Consider the following 18,585-nt stretch of genomic DNA (forward strand, 5'->3'; position numbering starts at 1 on the left):
ACCTGTAGTGATGCATGGGGCTGTTGCAACCCAAGGGCAGGACCTGGAGCTTCACCTTACACAGATATATTTTTGAATATATGGACTATTTGAAAACCAAACATTAATTTTGGCCATATTTATACCACAATAAACCTAGATGAGAACCTGATGTTTCTTCTAACTTGCTTCTAACTCTTCCCAGAGCAGAGGTGAGGGATGCACTGCCAGCAACTACCAGCCTCAGCTCCACTGAGTTGCTGCTTTCCAGTCGAGGCTTGGACTGGACCATGGTGGGTTAATAGGTTTGCTGTGCCAAGCTTAGTGCAATATCCACTTCCAACATTCAGCTGTATGCAACAGAGAATGTTTTGGCTAGAAATGTGTAAATAGATGATCTTTTTGCAGAAGTTAGCCATTAAAGAGTATTATGCAACAAAGAGAAGTTGAAACCTGGGTGGATGTTTTTCCTTTCACTTGTGAGAAGCATGCATATCTGGGAAATAAATATTCAGCAGGAGTTCCTTGTGTCTAGTAGATTGGTATTAAGTGTCTCCCATGTGAACAGGTGATGTATTTTTAAATGTCATGAGAGGAGTGCACCTGTTGTGTCCATAATACTGTACATTTAATTCTGAATTAATTTGTCTCTCTACTATACTTTTTCCTTCCTTTGTAATTTAAAGACCAGGGAGCAATTACAGTCTACCAACAATAAAAAGTGAGAAGATTAATGAGGTGGCGCCTCTGAAGCACTTGAACTTATTCTCTGTTACTGTGAGGAATAAAAAATGACACAAATAGATGACATGGATTTGCCAAAACAAAATATAACTTAGCATCTTGAAAAAAAATTATCAGCAACACAAAAGGCAATTGGATATATTTCTCACAGACCTAATTTCTCACATACTGTTGCATAATTTACCCCAAATATATGTCAAAAAGCAGTTGTTGCAAACATATGTTGTGTGCAGTTGGCTACATCAGTGTATTTTCTGCCTTTCATGAGCCATATTCTCTTTGCTTACTATTGATTACATGGCATATGCAAGTTTATCTGTGAACATTCTGTGAATAAATAATTTAACTACTTTGGGATAATTTAGATAATTTGGATGTATAAAACTTACTATTTGGTGAGTACCGGTGACTGAGGCACCTGTACATGGAGAAAAGATTTGCATTCTACAAGCAGGAAAGAGAAGATACAGAGGAATGAGGAGCAGAACCGAGTTCGGTTTTTCAATCTGCTATTTTAATACTTTATTCTGTTGTAATGTAACCATTAGTCTGATCAATTGAAAGATGTCACTGAAGGAGTTTTTCTTTCCCCTGTCACATTTCTGGTCATAATTCCTGTGGCTGTATTAGTAAGCTAGTGTGACCACGCAGTTGGGTTTCTTCTTTTTTCACCCTGCGTTTTCTGGCCTTCTCCCCTGTCTCAAGTCTTGTGACTTTGTGTTGAACAGCATTAGTTTGCTACTCGGGGCCTCAGTATCTGTGGTCAGAAATAAACAGAGAGCAAGACTGCCTGTTTGGCAGCAGTTTACAGTTTCTACTTTTTGGACATGAAGAAAAATGACAGCCTTTGTAGCCTTTAACACTAAATTTTCAGAAGTGTTGTCTAAGACTTAGAGAAATGCTGAACATTTACTGCTGTCCTTGGGGGAGAAGAGAGCTGTAGGATCTAAGAAATTTTGAAAATCAGTTCAGTGGGGGTGTCTCAAATTGTAACCTTTATATAACAATCAATTCAGGTTCTAATTTTTACTATTTTTTACACAGTTCTGAACTCCCCATCCCTGAAGGTGTTCAGAACCAGGCTGGATAGGACTCTGAACGACCTGGGCTAGTTGAAGGTTTCCCTTCCCCAAGGGAAGTTGGAGCTAGGTGATCTTTAAGGTCCCTTTCCCAATCATTCTATGATTCTATGATATTTCTTGCTTATGTAATTTTCGGTTTCTGTAGATCCTCTATGATAAATGTAATAGATCAGCTGTATTTCATGTCACTGTGTGTCAAGCTGATCCCCATGTACGACGAATATGCATCCGAGAAATTCAAACATGACTTGAAAGTATAACAAGTGTAACAGATGGGGGAAAAGCCCATGGCCAGGTGTAATCGATCAAAGGGCAGGTGAAAAAAGCGTGACAGAAGGCAAACAAATAACCAGTCTGAAAACACGTCATACTGCACCAGTATGGGACCAGTCACTGCATACAAGGACTGCATTTCACCTGCAGGGATGGGCTGCTAAAAATGGTCACATCACTCAAGTGCTGTCAGGCTAACAGAATACCTGTTCTTTGTAGCTGTTATATACTTCCCTTCCTCTGTTAATAAAAATTACTAATGAATTGTGCAAAGTTTCAGTCTTGAGCAGTCTGGACCCTGTTAGGGAAAATGGAGACCTTACAGTAGCATACTTTAGTTTGTCCTTTCAGTCAAGATGGATACACAGAAATAGGACGCCTCACAAAATCTTGGTAGTTTGTGGGGAAATATTGCTCCAGCGAAGTACTTGACTCATACTTGTCCTGTGGAAAGTGATGAATTCAACCTTGCATGCCAATTCATTCTGTGAATATTCATAAACAGGAAACCAGGAGATAAACATGCTAGAGTTAGGAACACAGCAGTGGAGTCTGTCAATACCATGTAGCCTACTTCTTAGTCGTGTCCTAGCTTTATAAGGCACCCAAAGCTGCACACAATATCCAAGGTGGGGCTGCATCAGTGCAGAGGACAATCCCCTCCCTTGACCGGCTGGCGATGCTTTGCCTGATGGCCCCCAGGACACAGTTGTTCCTCCTGGATGCCAGGGCACTGCTGACTCAGATTCAACTTTCCATTGACCAGGAGCCCCACGTCACTTTCCATGGCACTTCTTTCCAGCTTCTCATTCCCCAGTCTGTACAAATAACCAGGGTTGTCCCATCCCACGTGCAGAATATGGCACTTGCCCTTGTTAAACTTTGTGCGGTTGGTGATTTGCCCAGTCCTCTAATTTGTTGAGGTCTCTTTGCAGGAGCCCTGCAGAACTCCACTAGTGACAGGCCACCAGTCTGATGTTACTCCATTCACTATTACCCTTTGGGTTTGACTCATGAGCCAATTGCTCACCCACCACATGATGTGTTTATCCAGCTGTGTGCTGGACATTTTGTCCAGAAGGATCCTGTGAGAGGCAGTACCGAAAGCTTTACTGTAATAAAAAGGTTACATCAGCTAGGTTGCTTTGATCAGTTAGGTGGGTTACCTTGTCATAAAAGGAAATCAGGTTTGATAAGCAGGACTTTCCTCTCCTGAAGTTGTGCTGGCTGTGACCAATGACTGTGTTGTCCTTCAGGTGTTTTTCAATAACTCACAGAATAATATTCTCCATATTTTTAGCATAAATTTGCATAATTATTAGTTTGCTTTGATGAAATTGGCTTAAGCACGAATGGATCTGTATGTTTAGGAACTATTTTTTTCTTTCACTGAGCCCTCAATTGTGCACCTGTTAGTCCAAGGAACTGCAGAGGCTCTTTTCTTAGGGATTTCTGGTTTGGGACAAGAACAAGGAGCCGCAGATAAATCATATTTTCTGGGGCAAGTACACAAGCGTTTTTACATGCAGGTGTCAAATTTTCCCAAGTGCCTTGTTCTTTCTCTGCTGCCCATATCGTGTCTTTCGGCTTAGCACCCATGCCTAGTCTTTTTTTTTTCTGTATTCTTGCTGGCAGCTGGTACGGAGTTGCTTGTATATGGCCTGGATGTTTCTGTTCGGGAAAACATTTTTGTCTCTTCTCTCACTGGTTCAAGAGCTCTGCATGCACTTTGATGAACTTTGGTGACTACTTTAAGTAGTCTTTTATTTCACCAGGGTTTATTTTCCTGTGGCCTAGAGCCCTCTGATTTCTTTGTTGTGACCATATGTGGCTGCGCCAGTATTTTGTTTCAAAAGTTCATTTTCAAATACAGCATACCACTTAAAGTTATATTTTCAGTTTAAGATTTCATTCTGAAAAAATGTCATTTGAAATCCTATATTGATTTAGGTTGGAATTTTGGAAACAATGGTATCGATTTGTTATACAATCTGCATTCCTATTTAACAACTTTTTGAGGTTGATGTTAAGGAGAAAATTGAACTATTGCAAGTATTTTTCTTTAAAAATGTCTTGTTTAATGTTGGCCGTTGAAAGATTTTCCGAGGAATTTAATGAAGCTTTGAATAATTGCTTAAACTTAATGTGTGCATCTGAAAAATTTGGAAAGAGGGCTTGGCCAAGTATAAAAGGAACACATGAGCACATAAAAGTAATATAAAGGCATAGTAAGGAAAGATTTATGGCTGATTCCTGTGTTTTTGCTGGCACTTACCTTTGAAATAGTCTGGAGGTAAGTGTAAGAATCTGACAGCACTTCCTGAAATACCCTTTTCCAATCTATTGAGTGCACTTAACCTTTTACTTCCAGATGGTTGGATTGTGCTAATTTATCTGAACATTAAAAAAAACGGAAAAAAAGGAGCCTAGTGACTGAGTAACCCTAAAGAATGTTTACTAGGAACAGTGAAACCTGGATAAAAGACTTCTGTATGTGTTATGAAAGGTTAAACTTCAACCTTTTCACAAAAGCCATATTATAATCCTAAGACTCCTGTAAGAAAGGCAGGGTTCCAACTTTTCAGCGGAGTCTTCAAGGCTTAGTATAACTTTAGTAGAGACAAAGGTGACTAGATATTTCTAAAACTGTAAAATGTACACCAGAGATTGTTAGCTGAAGCTGGCCTTTTTGTTTGTTCATGCTTTCAGCTTTTCAAACATATTTTATTTCTCAGATTGTTTACACTAAAGTGAGATGTGCTCCAGTGTTTGCCTGCTGAGCCCTCCACTTTGGCACACTTGTGGCACAGCTGATTGCCACACTCAGACCCCTGTTGCATCTCTCCCCAGAGCCACACAACCACACACCAACTTAGTATTGCTGCCAGTAAATTGCATCTGTGCAGTGTCCAGAGGCACTTTGTCTGTCAGTAGGTTTTTCTTCCACTTTAGCATGCAGAATGAGGTTCCTCAGATTATATAACTCTTCATATAGCAGAATCTTTGGGATTGAGGGTTGGTGTCAGGGGCAGATAGTGCCCAGGCAAATCTGTACCTGGCAAGAGATAGAAATGGGCAGATAAACCCGGAGCAAGTTGGCTGCTCATTATTTTGGATCCTGGGGAATTGGATCAAAATATTTATTCCACTGATGTATTTCCTCAAGGAGTAGGGGATCATCCACTGAGCAGGGATTCAAAAGATACATCAGAACAATAATTTGCAGAGGTTTTACTCCAAAGATCAGACAGTACCATTAATTTTTAAATAACTGAAAGTTATCTGCCAGTTGTTTTAGGCAACAGAAATTTGTAAAGGAGTCACTTGAAATGTATGTAAGAGAACATTTCTCTAGTGCTGCTTACCACAATAGAATCTGAAACATTAAATATTTCTCAAATTCACTAAGGATCAGTGCAGTATCCAGCTTTTGGGAAGGAGAAAACTAATGCACAAGTATGATAACTGGGGAATTACTAAGAAGGAAAAAGGACTGAGGAATAAAAAATAGTCTGAGTGGTAGAGAAGATCATAAGCTAAATACAAGTCAACAGACTAATCTTCTGCAGAAAAGGCAAATTTGATTCTATGAACAGAAAAATATATGAACAGGTCAATATGCTTTTTTGGGAGAGATTGGCAAAGTCTCTCAGATTTTTATGCTCACTAAGAGGCAAGCAAAGTCCTTACGAGAGCAACAAGAGGGCAGGAGAATTAGAGAAGAGACTGAAAGAAAGGCACGAGGCAGAGAGGTGGCATACAGGAATCTTTCAAAGGGAAAATGTATACAAAGAGAGCAGCATCTGAGTTGTTCTCTGCGTTAACTGGAAGAAGCTGAGGGTAAATGAGCCTAATTTCCAGCAGAGAAGACTTGGACTGGCCACTGGGTAGTGAAGCAGCAAACAGTTCACAGAGAGATGCTTAATCATTGGAAATGTTGTAAGAGCAAGTTAAAAAAAGTTCCTGCCTGGCAAGTCTAGATATACAGTCTTTTAAGCAATGCTCTGTCTGTGCTGAATGCTAGTATACAGGGGTTGCAGACTGTGTAATTTCTGTGGGTCTGTTGATGTCACATGTCACATTGAGACTGCAGGGCAGTTTGACTACTGTGTTGAGATCGCAGCAACTTCTCCCACGTAACATGGCAAAATAGTACCTATGGATGCATCTGTACATTCTTTTTGCTTATTATAGACATGGTTTTTTCTTTGTGAATGTGTATTGCATGAAAAGAAAAGTTTTGCTGTTTGAATATCTGTCTGTCAAATATTCTTAAAATCGGGATTTCTGCAAAATGAAAATCCCACAGTAAATGTGTTTTCTTTGAAAATGTTTTTCTCTTCTGAACTTTAACTTTGAAGAAACTAGATTTCTGTGCTGATTTAAGTAGTCTTCAAAGTATTAATAGTAGGACAATGCTTTTTCTTGTTTCAGAAGTGAAATTCTGGCACAAAATTTTATGGCATTTATCAAGTCTTATGGCTTGTGTGGTATCTCTCAATTGGTTCTTCAAAGATGTGTTACTGGCCTTCATTGTATCCCATGGGAAAAGTGTCCTGCTACACAGAACATCAGGCTATGGGGGCGTAGTGATGTGATGAAGGCTTACCTTCTAACAGTAGCAGTCCCATTCCAGAGGATGAAAGAGAGAATTACAAACCATATAAGGCAAGGCCCTATACATAAACGAAATTTCATACCTTTAAAAGTATTATAAAGAAATATGTATTCATTTGGGGTTTTTATTTATATATTTTAATTCTATTTGGACTGACTTGGAACTTCATAATTTTTCTTGTTGATAGTTCATAGCACTTATAATAAACTTCTCATCTCAATATTGCAGAAATTTTAGATTCAGCCCTGGTAAAATATACATAGTTACCTCCTTCTATGATTAGCAAGTTATATGTGGCCAAGAAACGGCAACACTACGGTCGGTCAAATCTTCCTTAGTTACAAATCTCAGTATTTGGTTGTGCAACTGGTGGGTCAGGTCAAAGGAAAAAAGGATTATATATTAAGATTAACAGCAGCTAAGTAATCATGGCAGACTGAGTTGCTGGGAGTGCAGAGAGCAGAAGAGTGGAACCTTCCTGGCCAGGACATGAAGAAAATGAGTAGTGATAGAGGGAGAAAGAGAACTTTGGATGAAATGCCTACAGGAAGTGTAGGCATGAGAGAAGTAGCCAAGCAGGCTCAGGTCAGGCACCAGAGGAGGGGAGTTTGTCCTTTCTGGACAGGGAAACTGAGACTGGAAGGAAAAGCTTGAAGATGAAGGTAAGTGTAAGAATGGGAAAAGAGGGGCTGGATGGGCCAAATGAGAGCAGCTGACAAAGAAGAGGAGGACAGAGCAGTCATGCCACCGACAGCAGTGACAGCAGCCTCTGTGTACTTACTAGCTTTTACTTCTTCTCCTAAACTGGAATAGAATAAAGGACTTGTAGCATCACTACAGCAGTTAGCAGGTATCACTGGCATCCCTTCTCTGCTGCTGGGGAATGAGAGTGATCTGCTATCATGTGCTGTGTAAAGGCAGGTGAGAGAGTGAGAGGTCCACCACGACCCAGCTCTGCTGTCTGTGACTATGAGGCAGAAGGCTAAAATTTTTGGTTTTCTAGATGTCCTCTTTAGAAGGTGAGAAGATACATGGAGAAAAAACATTATTTGCAAACTTGTAGTTTTAATAAGCCCAAACCAAGGTGACCTGCGCCAATCTTATTTGGTCCCTTTCTGCCTTTGTGATTATTATTATTATTATAATTATTTCCATATTTATAATGTTATCATAAGTGGGCTGCTCTTCCAATATACAAAAAAGATCAAGTCTGGAATGTGTCATGCTAATATAGTGAAATATATAAATTCTCTACTCATTTCTTGCAAAGGCTGGGAACCAAAAAAAAGAAAGAGGCAAAAATTTCAAGTATTATTATGTGGACACAGGTGATTGCTGGCCTGAAGAACTAAATTCTCTGTCTAATTCTGCCACAGATGCTTCTCTAAAGTTCAAAAATCATTTAAATCAAACTCTTCACAAGTATTCTTTTGTTGTAACTTTCTTTGTGCAGAATGGTAGTCCTACAGTCTGATTCATGTAGGTGTTGAACATTTACCCTTGCAATTGCAGACAATGAAAGTAGCACTCTGAATGTTCAAAATGCTAGTTAATGGTGAGTACTTAAAAACTCAGGTTGCCCATAACTCAGTATATACTTTTGACCTTAATCTCTCTCAGTCTCATTTTTTCTCCTTTCAATGCAGAAGAGCATTGGAAGAATACGTTCATTAACACTTGTCAGCTGCTAAATTGCTATAGTGGCATGGAAATACCGGAAGGAAGTTAATTCTGAATTCAGATAGTGTGCTGATAGTAAGGCACCAGACACTGAACAGTCAGGAGAAAAAGCCTCAAAGACAGAGTAGCACTGTGAGTTACAGTTTAGATTCCAATAACACTGAGAAACAGAATGAAAGAGAACCAATTTCTTAGTATTTATGCAAAAAATGTCTTTGTATGAATTTAAATTTTAGACCCATTGAAATGAGAAATAGATTAAGTTCTATCTTCTTTAAATCCCTTCCCTCACTCCCCTGCCATCCCCAAAAAAGCTTCCACATTTTTCAGAAAGTTGGGCAAACTGCTATGTTTTCAAGGTGGCCAGCTGCAAAATTATTAGCTCATATATGGCCTCATGGGAGAGAGAAGTGTTGAAAACTTCCAAATTCAGTTATTAGACACATGAACGAGGAATTTGAGCTCCCTTCCTGTCCCATTAATCCAACCTCCAGGAAATGTGGCTGGAGGTGTCATGGACCACACAGTGACCATGCATAGACACACTTCTCTGGACTAATACAGTCTGCAAATATTAGTGACAGATCTGAGAACAAAGTTAAATATGTCAAAAATGAAGCTTTAAGAATGCTGAAAAAATATGCAAATGTATACTGACTTTAGAAGAGAGCTTTAGAAGATATTTTTCTGCACACATAGTGCAGTTTAATTTTGGCATATCCAAATGTAGCATTTCAATCACTCCTTTTAAAATTAACCAGAGTTAAGAACGAAGGAAAATGATAAAACTAATGCCAAAGGAAATGTTTAATTTCATGTCAAATAAGAAGTTTTGCCAACCTAAGAAGATAAGCTTTTGTTTCCATGTTGACAGAGCCTGTCCTCAACATTGCCATTACTTGATCAATACTGAGATATTTTGCATGTTATTTTATTTTAGTTACCAAATAAAATTGTATTTTATTCTAATTCTAAAGAAAACATTTCAGTGTTGTCTGATTACAAAATGCATTTTCTGATACATTGTGAAATATTGTCAATATTTGAAGATTATTTTATTATTCAACTTTCATATAACTTTTTTTCATTTGTTTTTCTTACATTTTTCTCCTGTCAGTTATATTTTTTTTCTTTTTCTTGCACCGAGGCCGTCAGTTTTCAGCTGGTTTCCTTGTCATTTTTTTCTTAGTTGGCCTTCACATATCTCTACTGTTATTTTTAAAGTAATTTTTCATAGTCTCTTCTCGTTCCTTTATGTCAATATTTCCTCACCTCATCTTTTTGCTACATCAGCTTAGTGTTTTCTGTGCAGGTAGTCCTGTTGAGGTGTCCCTGCGCTCACCCTGAAGGAGAAGAGAAGATATGAATTAAATCCATGAAATGAATGATATGAAGTGACTAGAGGAGCTTTTCTCCAGCAGGAAGGTCTCCTCCTGCCTTGTTGCAAGTGTCAAGGAAGCTTCTGTGCAGCTCTGCTCTGCTGGCCTTTCTAGTTGTACTCTGTATTTCCCTTGGAAAGACTTGTGAAAGCACAGGGAGCTGTCAAGGATGTGGGAAAGAGAAGAGAAGGAGCTGTCCAGGCAGTCTATTTAGCGGTATAAAGTACAGGCAGCTCTTTCTCATCCTAGAGCTTATTTTCACCCAGGAGTGCCAAAATTTCACAGCTATGTTTATCCCAGGTAGAATTGTAGATGAACTTAAATGTCATGTTTAGTGACATAGGCACTAAGCTGGAAGGGACATAGTAATTTTCTGAGTGAAATTCTTATTACTCTTGGTTTTGATGTGGCACCCAGAGACATTAACTTGCTGATGATCAGGGAATAAACCGAGGCTAGTGGGGCAAGAAAGGCCTGCATGTATATTTGTTACTTAAACAAGGCCAGGGCACGAGTACAAACATCGGCATGATGGCTCTCACTGCTAAATAGCTTCATGCTTCCAGACACAGTTTGGCCAGGCTAAGTGACCCTCTCCCAAGGCGTGGTTCAGGCAGGAGGTGTGCGAGGGTTCTTCTTCAGCAGCATAGATGAAACCGTCCTGTTTTGATGAGGAACAGAGTTTAGCTGTGTGAGTTGAATGTGTTCATAGCCATGGATCAGAAATCACTGGCAATCAGGTCCCAGGGTGAGCCCTAGCTGATCTTTATCACTGGTATCAGCCAAGGAGCAATGCTGGCTTCCACTCATGTTGCTGTAACCCACCCTCATTGCTGTAGCCCATCTACTGCCAATGGTGGATCGGCATGTGGCTACCTCCCAAAGTTCTATCTAGCCTAAAATACCTAGTCCATTTGATATACAACTCCATATAAGGCTTACTCTCTCCATTGTCAAGTTGTATATAGCTTAAATACAACCCTAGACATTTGGGGATTTTTCTTTTAAGAAAACGCTTTCGTTTGAATGGCATATGATTTTTTTTCAGATTCACTGGAGCTACTTTCTGAGAGTACAGTTTTGAGGTCTGTAATGTACTTGGCAATTTTCTGTTTATTTATGTATTTGATCATTCCTATTGCAGTACGTCTTGAGATGTCTTGTAAGTATTTTCAAGCACTTAATTCTATTCAAATAATCCTTCATAAATATTTTGCCCCATATGGAAATTCACATTCTAACAGCCGGTTAATCTCATATTGGAAGGTAGAATGGTATTATAATAAGAGTATTTGTGCTAGACCTTGACTGCATTTGAAATGGCCATTGGTTTTGAGGTTCTTACACTGGGAACTTCCTTCCACTCTAGTAAAAAAGATTTAGCATCTGCAAATTAAAGTTTCTGAAAGTTTATGAAAATAAATTCAGAAAACTAGAATTTCTCAAGGTGCCTCCTCTAACTGCTCAAGTAACTTTTCCCTTAAGCCCTCCTACTATGAAATCTCTTTATTTCTGGGGTTGTGAATAAATAGAGCCTTACCTCAGTGTTGAGTGGATTGTACACTGTGAGCTATCCTAAATTCATCCTGCCTGCCAGTCAGATTACCTTGATGTAAAAAAACTTAGTTTCCATTACAAAATTTTAATTCTGTTATATACACTTTCTTTTTGTCTTGCAGTCAGCATGAGGTTAGTGAACTCTTGGCTCATTCACAGTTGCAAATTATGAGCGAATTTATAAAGTAGAGGTGTCTTGTTTGCTAACACATTTATTGAAGAGTGGGCTCAGCGTGGCATAAGTTGAAAAACGTGAAAGTGACTGTGGAAGACTAGTTTGTGCTGCTCTGTAGGTTCCAACTTTCCATTTTATGTCCGCAATGTTATTACAATTGGAAATGAGCAGTAAATTCTGAGAGTTTTTTGCTTTCTAATCTGTTCTGTTTTGGTGAGGGCCTTGCAGAGAGGGTTTTAACTGGACTTCTTGATTTGCATTTTTCTTTAGTAACATAGTTGACAAGAACTTTTGGTCTTTGTTGTTGTTGTTGTTTGTTATTTTTTGGATAGATTACAAAGGAAATTGTTGAAAAGGTTCTGTTATTGTATTTTGGGAATGATGATCTTGCCAACATTATTAAAGCTGGGATATGATGTTGTACTAGGTTCTTCAGAAGACTAACCCTTGGAACCTAAGTGAAAAGAGGATAAAGAGCAGACTGTTATTTTTTTGTCAGAACACAGCATCAGTGGTCTGTGATGTACACTAACTAGCATCTGATTTCTGGATGAAATCTGATATTATTTTGATTCAGCAATCTCTGTGTTATGGGGATACTCTTTTCACAAAAAGGTTTCTTCCTCACCTACTCTAATAATTAGTAGACTTTATTACCAGCTTTTATTCCCACTTTACAAATGCAAAGGTGTGGCAGGATGTTATTTCTGGGGAAGATGAGGGTAGGGGTGTTTTAGTGTGCTTTTCACTGTGGTTCACCAAAGCCTGAATGTGCTGACTCTGCAGGGCCAGTTTGCCAACCTTTGCCCAAATGGTGCTTGAGTGATTCTGGGGGTGGAAAGCCAGCAACGTCATCTTTAGATTCATTTTGCTTTGTGAAGGTCTGTGTTAACAGAGTTATAGTGCTCTTTCAGTGTAACAAGTTTGTGTGGAGGAGTCCAGTGGAGACCTCAGTGAAATATGAAACACATGGGGATTACGGGCAGGTGTGAGCAACAGCATTGCTTCCCCATCTGCCTCTGATCCCTGGTATGGCAGACCCTGTGTTGGCTAACAGAGAGGGTGCTGTCTCTACTTCAGTGGCCTCACCACAGCATGGCAAAATATCTGCGTCTTCCTTCTTAGTGTTTATGCAGCTTGTTTTCTTTGCAGTGTACATATTAAATGAAATTTCTTATCCGTTCTACATTGGAAAAAGCCTTTTTTGTTGTTTCAGGCCATTTTCCAGTCATATTTTATTCTTAAATATAATTTTGGTAAAAATGTATTTGCAAACCTAGTCTTGATCTGAGCAAATGTTCTGAAAAAATGAAATTTTAATTTATCTGGACTGATAAATCAGGGATGATTGATACTTTTTGATATTTCTTTATTTTGATTTTACTTATTAAAGTGTATTCTTTTGTATCCAACTAGGAAACCAGGACTGCTTTAGCAAGGGTGTGTGCATGTGTGATGTTGGAAAACTGCTACATGCCTGCAAAAATATGTAATTTTTTTGAAACTTGAAATTTTTTTTGGTACTGGTTTTCAAAGTGCTTTTTTAATAAAAGATAACATTTAAACTTCATAAAATTGTAATTTCTTTCACTTCTTATTGATGTGAAAATAATTCTGAGAACCTTGTGTAACATGCATATTTGTATCAGTTTTGAAAAAATAATCAGAAATTAGGAATATGTATCAAATCGTCATGCGTACCTATTGCTTGCTGGTTTACTTCAAATACTTACAACATTCTTGTAGTTATATACACCTAAGAATATGTATGCTAAAAAAGCTGCATTGTGATTTGTTTAAGTTATACTGAAAGAGGTGATACAGCTGCAGGGAGGGAAGACTAGGGTGGAGAAGATAAAAAATGACAGCTTTGATCAGTGCTCTGTAGAAAAAAAAAGAAGTTAAACAAAAGAGGCACTGAGATAAAGCAAATTCGAAGGAAGATTCAGGACTCTGAGAAGAATAAAGAAAATACCTAGGTCTGGTGGGCTGGAAAAGGTAGTTACATGGACAATGTATGTGTTGTATCCATAACGATTGATTTATGATATTGTTTTAACTTTTTACATTTTACATTTCTAATTTTTTAACATTGTAGCATCTAAAATATGCAAAGATTTCTTTTCCCTGCTTAGTTTCATAGAATCATGTTGTCATAATTGTGACATACTTCCGTTTTCCTGTCTCACTAAAAAGCCGGAGTTGTGCCATGTCAGCGCTTCACCATTTACAGTTTCTTCACTTCTCCACAGTCCCAATTAAAAAAATAAATATTTAAATAAATTTTCAATATTAGTTGATGTATAAGTCTTGACAAAGAACGTTTGGTTTAAAAAATGCAGTTTTCCTGAATATACCAGCAGCAGTTTCTGCTATCTAACGTGGTAAAGCCTCCTGTTTCTCTAATTGATATATTTTCACTGAACAGTTTTGCATTAATATCATATTCAGGAACAGAAATTATATATACAAAGTCTCAAGGGTCTGGCTGAGAGAACATGTGAGAGTGTCAGGGTGCCTTTGGCTGATAGAAAGCTTTTGGGTGTTGAGTTGTACTGCAGCAGGAGATGTCAAGGTACTTAGGCTAGATGAGAGAGGATAGTTGGACATACCTAGAGAAATCAGAAAGCTGCTGGGGAACACAGGTTTGAAACAGGAAGATGTGGTTGGTGTCAAATGTCTTGGTTCCTCAAAACACAGGAAGTTTTGCTGTGCTGAAGAAGGGAGTAAGGCAAAATTAGGTATGTAGGAAGAAATCAAAAGAGAGTCTCCTAGGCTCAAAACCAGGATGTGTTTGAGGAAATGTTGGGACTCTAGGGAGATATGAGCCACCTGTTTACTAATGAGCAATTAAAGCATACATGGCAAGTGGGTAATTACTGTAAACAGCAGGATTCTTCATGCTTTAGCTTGTCTAGTGCTGTCCCACCCAATGGTATTTGTCTCATGGACAATCTGTAGTGCAGACTCTTATTGGAAAGTATGTTTTGCAAGAATTATTTGCCTTCCAGGGGCAATCCCAGAGTTCATTGCTGGTTCCCTTGGTAATTTCACATCCTCTTACCTTTTTGAATACTGTGTACCATGCCTGCAGCAGTTACCCGTAATAACCTCTTACCAGATTCACTAGAAGTGAATTCATTGTCATTTACGCTATTGATTTGTTGGGTTTTCATTCAGCAGCATACTGCATATGTGGGTTTCTTGCATGTCTAGTATGTCTAATAAGTGTAATACATGTGTAGTAACGTGTATCATTGAAACAAAAATTCTTTGGTAGCAATTTTTAATACCTCCTGACTTTTTTTGTGCTAAAACCCCTTCTTAATTTTTATGAAAGTGGTATTGTAATGAGAATAGGGACTGTTTTATGCAGTATTAGTCTTGACAATTTAAGTAATGTTTGCATCTCTAGTTGGGGAATAACACTTGAAAATAGCTTGATTAATAATTTAAGTGTATATAATATAATAATTTAAATTAATAATTAAGCTAATTCAAGTGCAATCATTAAGTGATTTTTGACTCATATTTTCAGACTAGCTGCTGATATTGCATTCATATTGAAATCCTTGGGCAGGAGCAGGTACACAAAATAATGCTGGTTTTTCTTATTCCTTTGTAAAGTCTAGAGAAAAACTGATTAATTTATCTAATAGCTTTTAATTTTTTCGAGGTACAATGGCCAGTAATTTCAAATTGATTTGTGAGAAATTTCCCTGTCTCTTACTGATTCTGCACCTTTCCAACTAGAAAAGGAGAGAGGGTGATAACAAATTTTTTTTCTTTTGTCCATCTGTTGTTTTCAAACTAGATCTGTTCTTCTTTCTTACAATTTGAAGCAGTGGATGAGTCTTAACCTTCCTGAAAGAACTGTGCTTGTTTGTTTTTCCTTTTTTTTTGCTATCAACAGGCCAAGCTCTGATAACAGGCGCCACAGCATCCGGGAGAGGATGTCCAGTACCAATGAGAAAGGGAGCCTGTCCATGGAGTCCACCAAAGAAACCCGGTACTGTGCTGTCTGCAACGACTATGCTTCAGGCTACCATTATGGGGTCTGGTCTTGCGAGGGATGCAAAGCTTTCTTCAAAAGGAGTATTCAAGGTAATAAACTGTTCAAGTGAGTCGCCTTTATTCTTTACTCTTGAGGAAACTGAAGCTACTTGAGATTGCAGCCTGAGCCCAGGATAATGACACTTACTGGGTTTTCATTAGCAGTTGCTGTGCTCTCCCATATACTTTTAGCTCTGTATTTGGTGAACGCTTCTATCAGGTAAATAATAGGTTATTATTCAGTCCAACATCGATGAAGGAAAGAAAAACTTCTCTGTGTTGTCCTTTCTTTAGGTCTATCTGACCATGGAGGCAGTGAAAAATCAGATTTCAAAATCCATATTGGATCAGGATGACCACTCTTACAGGCTATGCATATCTCTCCTTTGTGATCATATTCTTATCCAAAGCAATTTTTTGAAAATTCCCTGTCAGATGATAAATTCCTGCTGGTTGATTTATTAATCTTAATTTAATGCTCCATTAGCCAGATGGCTCAGTTCAAGTCTCAACTCCTTGAAGACGTTAGATGTCTTTTGAGAACCAATATTGAAAAGGACTGATGAAATAGCATTTGTGTCTGTCAACAAAGCAGGGTTTTGAACTATACACAGATTGGTTTAGTACATGGTCTTGTCATGGCTAAAAACATAAGTGGAGTAAAGAGCATCTAACAAAAACAGTGTGAATTACTGTGACAAGGATAATTCTTTATTCAAATGGCTATCCCTCTGTGGAATTAATGCTTTTTTTTTACTTTGTTCGACATTTCTTAAATTGAGTGAGAAGTAATTATAATTCTACTGAAAATGCAGGTACTGTTCAGTGTATAAGTTTTATTTTGGAGAAGAAAATAAGAGATTTCTTCCTTTCAAACAGAAAATTGGTAAACTGCTGTGCTTTACGTAGGTTTCTATAGCTTTTTAAATCTCCAGGTGATGTATAGGCACAGAAATTCCTGTTGCTCCTTTTCTGAAGTAAACATAGTGAGGAACAGTTTTTACCTCATATTGCAAGGTGTGATTATTGCCTATTTTGTTGCATGACTAGCACTGAGTTGAGTTAAATAAGACCTCAAGCATTCAGCTCAGAATTTTTCCTGCCTTAAAGAAAGAAGTGAAAGACTGGCTTCAGGGTAGAGATTGATGGAATTATTTAAATGTCAATGATAAGTTAATAGTTACTCATATTTCTGCTTTTTCAGACACAGTGAAATGATTTTTAAAAAAGCAAGTGGTTAGAACCAGAGGTTAATAATAAATAACACTAGAGGAAGAAAGGGTGAAATGCTTTTCTCTTAACATCAGAGTAATTTACTTTAACTTGCGATGTCAGGAGAACAGCTCCCTAATGTGTTTTTTGTTATTTTTAGTTTTCGATTCTCTTGACCAAATCAGAATTATTCTTAGACTTTTGAAATTCTGTCCTTGTGCTTGAACAGAACTAAGTCACAACAAAGTGGAAACTGAAATAGTCTTAAGCAAAAGTAAGACTTATAAAGTAATTGTAGAACACAGATCTTCAGCTTTTGGTCATTATGGAAGAAGAAAATAATCTGATTGTTTCATTGAGCTCCATGGTTCTGCTGTCAGCACTTGGTGGTTTTGCCCTGCTCTCCATATGGACGAATGTGGTCCACCACAATGGAACTGTCATCTATTTGAGCTACAGGAAAGCCTAGTTAGTAAATTTACTTCTTGCTACATTTATATACTTATCATAGTTTTTAAGTAGTCAGGCTTTTAATTTTTAAAGCTTAAGTTTCCAGTATCCCATAAAATACCTTTCTTTATCTTTAAGTCGTGTTTTCTCTATGTTAAGCTCCTCGCTTCTTGCCCTATCCCTTGTGGGTATGAATAAGGTTTATTACAACAACCTTTTACATAGTTGAGACTGTTATCATATCTTTCCTCAGTCTTCTCTTATTTCAGACTAAACAAACCAAGTTCTTTCATTAGAACATGCTTTCTAGACTTCTGATCCCATTTGTTAAACTCCTCTGTACTTCTTCCCATTGATCCACCTCCCTTGTGATTACAGTTATTGTAAAAATGACGTCCAGCATTATAAATGAAATGATTCAAGAATATGAGTACTTATGAGAGAATTCTGATCACTTGATCACAGATGGTATGAAAGGTCCTCTGAGGAACTTTTAAAGTCATAGATACCCAGTCTTGATGAACTAAGTATGTTATGAATCTTCTACTGGATTTGGAAGAGATCTCCAGTTGCTATTTCAGCAATTACACATTGTCATTGGACATATATCCAATTTATGAAAATGACAGTAATTTTTTGACTGAGAATAGATGTAAAAATATACATTTACCTTGCAGATGATAATAATTTTAAATAGATTGTGATCAGATAGCTAGGAATGAATGCTACTTATATGTAGGTGTATGCATAGAAGTGTATGTGGACTACATATTGTTGTATATATTTGTGATTTATTATATATACTGCATTGTATATATGTTGTACATTCCTAAAAAAATCGGAAAAAATTTCCTGAAAATCATATGATTAAACAGTATCGAGGTTCACAGGACTTGTTTGTATAAACAAAAGTAATGCTTCCAGCAAAGATTTTTGTTTTTGTTTATAGTGTGTCTTTCTTCAAATGCAAGATAACTGCACAGCTCTTGTTCTTTGCTTACCTATGTTTCTCAACACATCTACAGGTGCTGAGGTGATTGATCATTTCAATACTTTTCAGCAGAGATTTCATAGGAAAATTGCTATAATGAATTTTGATGTCCCTAAAAGACTGTAGTCAAACACTCTATAAAGTTTTTAGTTAGAACCACAGGAAAAAGTGAGGATAGACATGAACAAGCTCTATGTGGTAATCAATTTCCTTTGTGTATCTGTTAGTGATATCTGAGGTATCTATACTTACCTGCATAAGTATATACTTAAATTTTGTGAAAACTCACATCTGCATTGGAACTTACCTGAGGTGAAGATAGGTAGCTTCATTTTTTTCCAGGGGAACTGGAATATGTCTGGTAATATTTAGTGAATTTTAAATGCTGAGTT

At 37.7% G+C, this 18,585-nt stretch overlaps 1 protein-coding gene across 1 annotated transcript in view; it reads left to right on the plus strand.

Moving 5' to 3' along the window:
- Positions 1 to 18,585, plus strand: part of ESR1 (estrogen receptor 1) — a 161,087-nt gene that overhangs the window by 70,542 nt on the left and 71,960 nt on the right. The window contains 1 exon segment of the mRNA XM_032684559.1: positions 15,401 to 15,591. Coding sequence (XP_032540450.1) covers positions 15,401 to 15,591 — 191 coding nt within the window.

Source organism: Chiroxiphia lanceolata, chromosome 3 (genome assembly GCF_009829145.1).
Source record: "Chiroxiphia lanceolata isolate bChiLan1 chromosome 3, bChiLan1.pri, whole genome shotgun sequence".
NCBI lineage: Eukaryota > Metazoa > Chordata > Aves > Passeriformes > Pipridae > Chiroxiphia > Chiroxiphia lanceolata.